This window comes from Callospermophilus lateralis, chromosome 8 (genome assembly GCF_048772815.1).
Source record: "Callospermophilus lateralis isolate mCalLat2 chromosome 8, mCalLat2.hap1, whole genome shotgun sequence".
NCBI lineage: Eukaryota > Metazoa > Chordata > Mammalia > Rodentia > Sciuridae > Callospermophilus > Callospermophilus lateralis.
Window position 1 is genome coordinate 57,551,714 of NC_135312.1, and position 11,436 is coordinate 57,563,149.

Here is an 11,436-nt window from a genome sequence, read left to right on the forward strand (position 1 = left end):
GAATAACAAGCTTTGTTGAAATATGGATGGTAGGACATTTAAAAATATCATTTACTTAATAATTTGTCCACATGTACTAGCCTTGCTATTCAATAGTTCAAGTTCATGCTTTAGCAGAACTGTAGTCATTAACATTCAGAGTCACTCATGGAAAGTTAAAATGTGAATCAGTCTAAAAGTGCTCTGTCCACTTTCTCTAGTAGTAGAATTAATCTCCTCATTCTCCTGTGATAATGTACTGTATTCTTCCTTAGTTTTTCATTTTGCCATACATTGAATTTTTCCTTATTTTGAGCTTTTTGAATTTTATTTATTTATTTGTGTATTTATTTATTTATTGGTAATAGAGATTGAACCACTCATTTGCATACTGAGCCCACACTCTGCCACTGAGCTTCACTCCTAGACCATAATCCTTGTTTTGACCTTTTAAAGAAACATGAATGTCATCTACTGAAGTTAGAAGTGAAAGCTTAAAAATTAACTTGTAGAAAAAAAAGTGTCAATGTTTACATTGGTTTACTTCAACGGACTACTTATTACTTATCTCTTAACAATTTAAAAAAAAAAAAACACCAAAATTTTCATATCTTTACTTAATTAATACTTGACCTTTTTATGTTTGTTGAAACAGCTTTCTTAAGCTGAACAGTAATCTGATTGTCATTATCCACAAACATGTTTCCATATTATAATTATAATAAATGTATAATGAGAAATCCTAAAGATTTCTCAAATGTCTTCCTCACTCTAAGTAATCACAGTGCTATAAAATCAACCTTTATCCTTTAAACATGTATCATCTTTATACAAGAAAAGATTATAACTGTCCTGTTCCAAATTACTGGCTTGAATTTACAGAGACCAATAAAGTAGTTGAGGGCTTTTTCTAGATTTATATTTTTCCAAAGTAGTAATATTTATGAGTAATTTTTAATGTATAATTTGCAGGGTGATAAGATCGACAGACGGGTATGTATCATGATTAAGCTTAGGCATTGTCTTCTCACAGCAAGGCTTTTCCTTTGTCTTGGGTTTTGCCGATTGGTTTTTTTTAACTGCTTGTTTGAAGTTATATTCTACTCACACTTTTATGTGTCAGCAAGTTTATCTCTGTCACAAGTGGCTTTCCAATTTTCTCCATGGGATATTGTAGTGGTGTACTAAGAACTTTGGGAATGAGAATCTAATGCTGTGTCCTGGTGCTTCCTCTGGTGATGCTTGCACTTTCTGGAATTCCCTTGGCTTTGGTTTTTTTGTGTTTTCCCCACAAGCTTGCTTCTTTATTTCCCCTGAAACTGTTTCAAAGGAAGCAAAATTTATGGTTAAGCATTTTGTCTTAATCAGAGTATGTTTGACTTTTCTGTTACTTAGATTATTTAAAATATATAGTAGTAAAATTTTTATAAATTGAATGACTTTAAATTAAATACTAAGGGTTGTTCTGGACATAATCCATATGCTACAACTACCATTGGGCGTTAGTTTTTGATGTGTTGGGGGAGAGTGTTATTTGTGTTTGGTTTGATTTTCTTTTGAGTGGCAAAAAATAAATGTACCTTACTTAATATCCATGTTTAGGCATATTTCAGTTGTACAATGTGGATAGTAATGATGAATGTTAAGAAGTGTATCTTTCTGCATAAGCATGATTTAACATGTAGTTATAATAACTCTTTCTGTCTCATTCGCTCACATATACACATATTTGGCCCATTTCTTCTACCTGCAGTTTTGGTTTTTGTTTGGTGGTGCTAGTGCTCAAATCCAAGGGCCTCGTGCATGCTAAGCAAGCATTCTCTCACAGAGCTACACTCCCATGCTCAGAATTTTTGATATTAGGAAAATGTTTTATGAGTAAACATGCCAGTCATTTAAAAGGGAATTTGGGGGGAATATTGATTTACACAGTAAAATACACAGACCATACATGTTCAGTCTGATGATTTTTGATATTTGAGTGTACCTTTGTAATTACCAACTATATAAGATGGAAAACATTTTCATAATCCAAGAAAAAAGTTTTAGTATTTCCCTTCCTTACTAATTCTCTGTTCTAAGAGGCTACCACTAGAAAACGAATCTGATCATAATATGCTAGAACCTCATTTTAATTCTTGGAACACTGAAAATTTAAAATACTAGCTTTTTATATTTTTATAAACAGTACAAATATATTACATTCAAAATGTACCTACTAGGGATGAGAAGAATTTTTACTTAGAAAATGTAATGGGAAAAACATAATAGCTTATTAAAGATTAGATGATTGAGCTTCAAATATTTTATTTGTAGTTTTCTTTCATTCTGTGTAGTCATGATTTCTCATGACCAAACTCTCATATTACTCTGAAATTATGGTTTTGCCCTCCAATTGTTTTTCCAGATCTCCTCAGTGGTTCACACATTGGTGGCTCTGAGACGAGGAGTATAATTTTTTTTTTGTATCTAGTATTCTCTGCTCATTTTATATTAGATTAATATTTGTCTTTGATTTGATTTACATGTGTTTTTTGCTGGTATATCATTTGTCTTTAGATCTTAATGTTTTTGTTTCAATTTTTTTTTTCAGACTTTTCTTTTATGGCTTCTGCATTTTTAAGTCATATTTAGAAAACCCTTCCCACTTGAAGATTTTAAGAAATTTACCCGTATTTTTATTGTAACTTCTGGGTTTTTCTTTTTATTTAATTTTTTGTTTCATTTTTCTCAGCAAATTATGTAAGATATGGATCCACTGGTTTTTGTTTGTTTGTTTGTTTGTTTGTTTGTTTTTTCCTAGATAGCTATCTAGTTGATCCAACTTTTTAAAAATCACTTTGGAGATGGCATCTCACTGTGTTGCCCAAGCTGGCCTCAAACTCAAAAGGGTTTAAGCAATCCTCCCACCTCAGCCTCCCATGTAGCTGCGATTACAGGTGCACAGCACTACCCCTTGGCTACCTCAACATTTTTAAATTCTATCTGTAACCCACTTAGGGTTATATGGTACTTTTTTAATATACTGACTTCTCTTTTGTGTATGAGCCCATTTCTGGACTTTTCTTTCTTGTTTCTCAGTTATTCTCTGTTCATGATCTATTATCCCTGCATTACTATTTAGCAATTTTTTCACAGTGTTCCTAATTATTTTCACTTGTTTATTTTTCTACATAATCTTGGGAATCAGATTGTTTAGTTCCAGGAAAGAAAAAATCTTCTGGAGCTGGGGGTGTAGCTTTTGGTAGTGTGCACTTAGCATACACAAGGCCCCCAATTTTCGGGGGGGGGCGGGGAAGGCGGTATTTTTGTTTGGAACATTCTTATATATACACAATTCTTCTACATGCATTGTAGATATACTTGATATCTGCAAGTGGTTATCCTAAGTAGTAAACTCTTTAAATGTAACCAGGGAGATAAACAAAACATTTAAATTTATAAATTGAGTAGTTGTAAGTTTTCTACAGTATGTAGTTATTAAGAATGACTCAGTTTTTAACCTTCTAGCTTACATGAGTAACATGAAGATGCATTGTGAGCACAGTAATGACATGACGGAAAAGGTAAAAATAATACACGGTGTGAAAACTGAACTCATCTTAATGCTTACATGGTAAATCATTTGAAGAAATCCAGTTTGAATTTATTCAATTCAATAATAAATATACCTGAAAATAGAAAGACCAAGATATTGACATTAAGGTTCATTAAATTGGAACAGTTTGGGTTGTAGAAAATTTTCAAAACTCAGAGGTTTAGGCTGGGGATATAGCTCAGCCAGTAGAGAGCTTCCCTTTGCATGCACAAAGCCCTGGGTTTAATCCCCAGTATCACAAAACGAAAACAAACAAACAAGAAAACAGTGGTTTATTCCTTGTCTAAATCTTTGGACAATTATATTTTGGATATTTTCTGATAATTGCCTCAAAGTAATACATTACTATGCTGATTTTCATTATGTCAAACAAGTTTATTTTTCTTTAAAAAAAAATTACAGGTTATAGTATTACAAATATGGACAGCAGCAATGCTATGAACCAAAAATATTTCACATAGGAGTTGTAAATATGTTATATAAAAATTTAGAAAATTATAATTTGCTGGACATACTAATTTTTAATATTGTTTAACTATACTTGGAAGTAGTGCAGTTAGTGTGCTTCAGGGCACTTAGCTAAAACCCTTTCCCTCTTGATGATGTTTGTGATTTCTCATTATCTTGGCATGCTGTCATGTATGTAGCATTTTTTTTTCTTGTTTGAGAATATATTCTCTCATAGACTTTGACTAAATGGTCAGTAGATTATTTGTTTTTCCCTTAATGTTTTTTTAAAAAGGTAGAGTTTTTCTTTTTATCAAGAACTTGTTTTTTAAATTCTAATTGAAATACCATAAATTTGCATACTTGTCTTGGGATTAGTAGATCTTTTTAAAGCCTCTAGTATCATAAATTTTTTTCTTATAAACCTACTTTTTCTACTAAGAGTATTTTAAATAGCCCAGTTTATGCTCATGAACATGAACCAATTCTGATTCTACATTCTAGTGGACATAAGAATGCATTCTTTTATTCAACTTTTAAAATCTGACTTCCCATCACACCTTTTGTATGATGTTAAAATTATTTTTATTCAAATAGACTTTAAGCTTGAAAAAAACTTCAAAAATGGAAAGCTATTTTAACCAATTTATCTATTGCAGGGAAGTAAAATACAGACAAGAGTTGGATTATTAATGTTGCTTTGTACCTGGTTAAGCAACTGTCCCATCGCAGTCACACATTTTCTTCACAATTCAGCCAATGTTCCATTTGTATCCTTTATGTTTTAGTGACATGCATGTAAGTACTTACCTTACATAGTTTTAATTTCTTCTTCTCAATTAGAAATAGCTCTGTTTCCGGGCTGGGGATATAGCTCAGTTGGTTGAGTGCTTCCGTTGCATATGCAAGGCCCTGGGTTTAATCCCCAGCACAAAAAAGAAAGAGAAAGAAATAGCTCTATTACCAAATTGTTTGAATTCTCAACAATATTCATATGTTTAAATTATTATAGTTGTAATGATAATGGTTTAAGCTATGTGTCTTTGTGAATATCATTGTTTTGTTTTTTTTTTTATGCTGGCTTGGATTATATACAGAATTCCTTGTAAAAAAATCTTACATGAAATGTATGTTAAATTCAAATTGCAAACAAACATATTCTAGATACTATGAATCATTAACCTCCTTAACAAAGATTTCAGCTTACTGGACAAATTGCAGAAAATCTTGGAGAAGAGGAGCAATTGGTTCAAGGGTTATGTGCCCTTCTGTTGGGTATTTCAATTTACTTCAATGACAACTCACTTGAGAGCTATATGAAGTAAGTAAGGGCAGAATGACTCTCTAATGGCATCTGGAGGTGATGATACATTTTTTTTTTCTGCTTGCTGGGAGCCATCAGCCAAGTAGGTATGACAAATTCCTTGCCAGCTTACTCCCATGCTGTCTAGTGGAAGGACTTCTGAAAGGTGACCTTGCTCAAGGACCAGGGCAGGATCCGTGTTTAGGGTGTTCCCCCTTTAGAATAGGGCAGTTTAGCATAATAGGAGATTAGGGTGTTCCCCCTTTAGAATAAGGCAGTTTAGCATAATAGGAGATTAGGGTGTTCCCCCTTTAGAATAGGGTGTATCCTGCTGCTGAGTTCCTCTTGAGTGCTTAGGGTCAGACAGTATATTTTGGGAGACAGAAGCCCATGCGGAGTGGATTTGGGCAGAGAACGTGGATTCCCCCAGAGCGTGTTTGTAGACGGCCGGTGTGAGTTCGGGAATAAAGAATTGCTGTTTGAATCTACAAGCTGTGTGGAGACTTGTGATTTGTGCCCAGACAGAGACTGCGGCATCTGGTGGCTCGTACGCGGAACGTCTGAAACTTGGAGGTAAGTGAAATTGCTCGCCCCTGAGGGAAGGCGAGAGAATGGGTGACCATTTCAAAAAACAATGTGTTCTTCTTTTGATTTATTTTGTTTTTCTTTCAAACTGCCTATCCCTAGAAATTTCTCAGGCAAACTAGAAAAAATGGTTGACTAAAGGCTTGAAGTTTGTCGGCCCTGAGGAAGAGAAAATTGATACAACGATTTTTTATTCCGTTTTTGCTTCATTCAATTTCAGTTTTGTTTTGTGTTATCTTATTGGGTTGTGTTATCTTTATAGTAGATTAAAACAAACTGAAAAGATGTTAAGTAAATTGTTAGAGGTTCAGAACATGGAGAAAGACATTTTAGATCAAGCAAAAGAGAAGGTCTCTCGAGCTAGTCAGACAGAGGAAGAAAATTTAAAGGAAAAGGGGTTGTTAGGAAAAAGGCCACAGCAGGAGGCTGTTACTAACTCCGTTTTATCACAAGAGGGTTTAATTCAACCAACAGCCCCACCGATAGAGACAGCTGAGTGGCCCTCAAACCCCGTAGTTGATAATTGAGATCCTGAGACAGGACCTCGAAGATTAGCATGCCCTGTACTTGAGCAGGCAGGAGGGCAGCGAATTCACCGTGCTTTAGATTTTAAAACAGTGAAGCAGTTAAAAGAGGCTGTAACAACCTATGGTCCCCAAGCTCCCTTCACGGTGAGCATGGTCGAGTCCATTACTAACTTGGACATGACGCCAGCAGATTGGGCTAGCATGTGTAAATCTGTGCTAAATAGAGGACAATATTTGTTATGGAAGGTTGCCAATGAGGAATTTTGTGCAGAGACAGCTAGGAGAAATGCAGCAGCCGGTTACCCTCAAAGAAATTTAGAAATGTTGCTAGGAAAAGGACCTTATGAGGGTCAGCGGCAACAAATTGAATATGATCCTGCTATATATGCACAAATTGCTGCAGACGCAGTTAGGGCATGGAAGACTTTACAAGGACATGGAGATTTACAAGGTCAGCTATCTAAGGTAATACAGAGAGCTAATGAACCTTATGCTGACTTTGTAGATAGGCTAATTCAAACGGCTGCCAAAATTTTTGGGGATACGGAACAAGCAATGCCATTAATAAAACAACTGGCTTATGACCAAGCTAATCGTTGCTGCAGAGAGGTTATTAGACCATGGAGACATGAAGATTTAAACACATATATTAAATTATGTAGAGATATTAATGAACAAGGGCAAGTCTTGGCAGCTGCAGTACAACAGGCTTTAGATGCCAGGCCAAAAACATGCTATGATTGTGAACAAACAGGACATTTTAAAAGGAGTTGCCCCATAGGAGGAGGATTTAACAAAACTAGGTATCAAAGAAATAGAATACCGGGTATTTGCCCACGATGCCGTAGAGGGAGACATTGGGCTAATGAATGCCGTTCTCAAACTACCATAGAGGGTACTCCCTTATCAAAAAACGGACAAGGACCAAGTATTTACCCACGATATCGTGGAGAAAGGCATCAGGCTCCATTGCTAAAAAACGGACAGCCGGGCCCAATGCTCCGGGGCCCACAACCACAAATATACGGGGCAGTGGAGGAACCCAGCAACACCATCAGAGTAGTGCCCAGGACACATTGTCCATTAAATCCCTCATCAGACAAACCCGAGGGAGCGCAGGGTTGGACATCTGCGCCTCTGCCAGAGCAGTACTAACTCCAGAGATGGGAGTTCAAATCATTCCCACAGGAATAAAAGGACCTCTTCCTCAAGGGACAGTAGGCTTATTATTGGGACGTAGTTCATCTACATTAAAAGGACTTATGATAAGTCCTGGGGTAATTGATCCCGATTATGTAGGTGAAATAAAAATTATAGCTAGTTCTCCAAGAGGTATATCAGTAATTTCACCTGGAGATAGAATAGCACAGTTGTTAATAATACCCAGCCTACATAATAAATTTCCTAGTCATAGTGTAAAAAGAGGTTCCAGGGGATTAGGCTCCACAGGTGTAGATTGGGCTATGTTGTCTTTAAATTTAGATTCTCGCCCAATGTTAAAACTAAATATTCAAGGACACGACTTTAATGGGCTACTGGACACAGGTGCAGACCTTAGCATCATATCTAGTAAGGAATGGCCAAAACATTGGCCATTACAACAAGCCACTCAAACGCTTCGAGGCCTAGGAGTGGCTACTAATCCCCGTACGGGCCACCAGATGCCACAGTCTCTGGCTGGGCACAAATCACGAGTCTCCACACAGCTTGTAGATTCAAACAGCAATTCTTTATTCCCGAACTTACACGGGTCGTCTACAAACACGCTCTGGGGGAATCCACGTTCTCTGCCCAAATTCACTCCGCATGGGCTTCTGTCTCCCAAAATATACTGTCTGACCCTAAGCACTCAAGAGGAACTCAGCAGCAGGATACGCCCTATTCTAAAGGGGGAACACCCTCATCTCCTATTATGCTAAACTGCCCTATTCTAAAGGGGGAACACCCTAATCTCCTATTATGCTAAACTGCCCTATTCTAAAGGGGGAACACCCTAAACACGGATCCTGCCCTGGTCCTTGAGCAAGGTCACCTTTCAGAAGTCCTTCCACTAGACAGCATGGGAGTAAGCTGGCAAGGAATTTGTCATACCTACTTGGCTGATGGCTCCCAGCATCTGCTGAAGTATAATTCAAGCTTTTGTTATCAAGATTTTTTTTAACATCTTAATATTTATCTCTGTAGAGAGAAACTAAAACAATTAATAGAGAAGAGGATTGGTAAAGAGAATTTCATAGAGAAGCTAGGCTTTATTAGCAAACATGAGTTATACTCCAGAGCATCACAGAAACCCCAACCGAACTTCCCCAGTCCAGAATACATGATATTTGATCATGAGTTTACAAAGCTGGTGAAAGAACTTGAAGGTAAGATGAGAAAATTTATACTAATATTTATTAAAAAGTAATTATGTTTGCATATTCTGGATACATGCAAATTTTGTAAGTCTACAAGTAGGATTTTTTATTTTTCCCTAGTGCTCGATCTAAAGCCTATTTAAAGACTTTTGGATTTCTCCTATGATTGCAAAGTGTATTTCTCTTGTGGAACTAGGCCATCTGTTTCTGCTGATTAAGTCTTAATAAAATAGTATTTAAAATGTTTAAAACGGTTGGGCACAGTGGCATATGCTTCTAACCCCAGCAACTTGAGAGACAAGAAGATCACAAGCTAGCCTCAACAATTTAGCAAGGCCCTAAGCAACTTAGTGAGATCCTGTCTCAAAATTAAAAAATACAAAGGGCTTGGAATGTGGCTCAGTAGTAAAATGTCCCAGGGTTCAATCCCCAGTACCAAAAATAAATAAAATAAAATGTTTAAAATCGCTGGGAGTGTGGCTCAGTGGCAAGGAGTGTTTAGCAAGTGTAAGATCATAGGTTTTATTCCTAGCACCATAAAAATAAACAAAAAAAGTTTAAAACAAATTTTAAGTAAGCTTTCTTTTATAGGTGTTATTACTAAAGCTATTTATAAGTCAAGTGAAGAAGATAAGAAAGAAGAGGAGGTAAAGAAAACTTTAGAACAGCATGACAATATTGTGACTCACTACAAAAATATGATTCGTGAGCAAGTAAGTACTAAGGAATTATATTCTCTTATTACTTATTATTCTCTTATATCTTATTATTATTAGGTACTTTCTACTTTAGGGGAAAAAATCTACGGGGATTTCAAATGAAAGAGAAGTTAGAAAGTAAAATTCATTATTTTTAAAAGCATCTGAGTATTCAGTAAATTCAGCACCTGATATGTGCTAAACATTGGGCAGGATATTGTGGGTAAAAACATGATTCAGCATATTCCCACACCAATCCCAGGAGGAGACAAATCTATAAGTAAATAATTGTAGTGTACATATTATAGCATATGAAGTCCAGAAATAGAGATGATCAAAGGTATGGCAGCACTGAGAGGTATCTGACTTAGCTAGGTAGGAGCAGAAGCCTGTAGAATCAGAAGCTGAGTCCTAGAGGGATGCTTAATAATAAGCCATGGGAAAAGAGAGATAAAGAAGAGAGGTGAGGATGACTGTGTAAGTTTAACTGCAGTGCCCTTGGTGTGCACATAGAACACTCTACTAGCTGTGTAAAGAAGAAATTTTGAGAGGTAAAGATAGATAGAAGGAGGGAGCCCAAGAGGCAAGTTATTGTGGTAGATTAGGTAGAGTAGGAAATAGAGTACTGGTGGTAACTATTATGGTGCCAGTGACTACCCTTTTTTGTTTACTGTGTTCTATGAGCTCATTCAGCGTGTTTTAAACACTGTTGAATTTGGCCAGAAGCTGTGGCACATGCCTATAATCATAGCAGCCGAGAGGCTGAGGTAGGAAGATCACAAGTTCAAATCTAGCCTCAGCAACTTAGCGAGACCCTGTCTCAAAAAACAAAAATGGAGGGGATGTGGCTCAGTGGTTAAGTACCCCTGGGTTCTATCCTTGGTACAAAACAACAACAACAAAAAAAAACTGTTTAATTAAATTTGCACAACACCCCTAGGAAGTAGTTTTTATCTTTAGGATAAATGAGACAGAGAATTTCAGTGTGCCCTAGGTATCTTAGTTACTGGTTGAACAGAATTCAAATATATGTATGTTAGTGAAACATACTATGTGGTATGAAGAGACTAGACTTGAGAAATGTGGAAGCTAAAGGACAAAAACTTAAGCAGGATGTGGTAAAATTTGGAGGCAGATGTAAAGATGCCAAGAGGATCAAATGTGATCCTTAAATTTTTATCTTGGACAACTGAATAGATGATACAGAGTGAGTTAGTATAAGAGAAGAAACTGATGTATTTGGGTAATGATGAATTAAGTTGAAACTACATTTTCAGAATCATCAGATGACATTTTCAAGATACTAATAAACTTCTGCTTCTTAGATTATATTGAGCACTTTAAACCTTCTCCTTTATAATGTGTTTCTTGATTTTTATTTTTATTTTAATTCTTATCATGGAATATACCTTGACAGGAATTCTAGAAAGTGTTTCAGTATTATCTCAAAAATAAGATTATTTAAATTGTTAAGTTTCAGTATCATAAAAAATGCACGTATGACAGCACATGTAGGGCAAGTTCATCTCCTTCTCTGCATGTTATTTTTTTCCCCACCACCTATGTTGAGATTGAAATTTGAAGAAAGAATGAAAATATTGTGGTATCTTTAGCATTCATTCTCAGCTTTTCAATTTGTAAGCAAATCAATAAACTAGAATCATCTTGATCAAAATTTGAATCATCAGCTACCCATGGTTATTAGGATTTTTCATCTATGTCTTGGTAGAAATGTGGAGTCATGTGGTGAGGTTGTAGTTCAGTGGTAGAGGGCTTGCCTAGCATGTGTGAGGCACTGGATTTGATTCTCAGCACCACATATGAATAAATAAATAAAATAAAGGTCTCTCGACAACTAAAAAAAATTAAAAAAAAAAAAGAAATGTGGAGTCATTTCTAGGCAATAAATTTAATATTTTTGGAGTGATTGATAAATAAATAA

The 11,436-nt window shown here is 35.8% G+C and overlaps 1 protein-coding gene across 3 annotated transcripts in view; it reads left to right on the forward strand.

The window, feature by feature from the left end:
• Uso1 (USO1 vesicle transport factor) overlaps nt 1–11,436 on the forward strand; it is a 72,018-nt gene that overhangs the window by 50,876 nt on the left and 9,706 nt on the right. Inside the window, exons 14-18 of one of the 3 annotated variants that reach the window (XM_076864417.2) lie at nt 952–972; nt 4,684–4,794; nt 5,227–5,345; nt 8,624–8,805; nt 9,388–9,509. In XM_076864417.2, coding sequence (XP_076720532.1) covers nt 952–972; nt 4,684–4,794; nt 5,227–5,345; nt 8,624–8,805; nt 9,388–9,509 — 555 coding nt within the window. Of the gene's footprint in view, nt 1–951; nt 973–4,683; nt 4,795–5,226; nt 5,346–5,759; nt 5,901–8,623; nt 8,806–9,387; nt 9,510–11,436 lie in introns of those variants that run through there. The other 2 variants (XM_076864418.2, XM_076864419.2) reach the window with 2 other exon arrangements.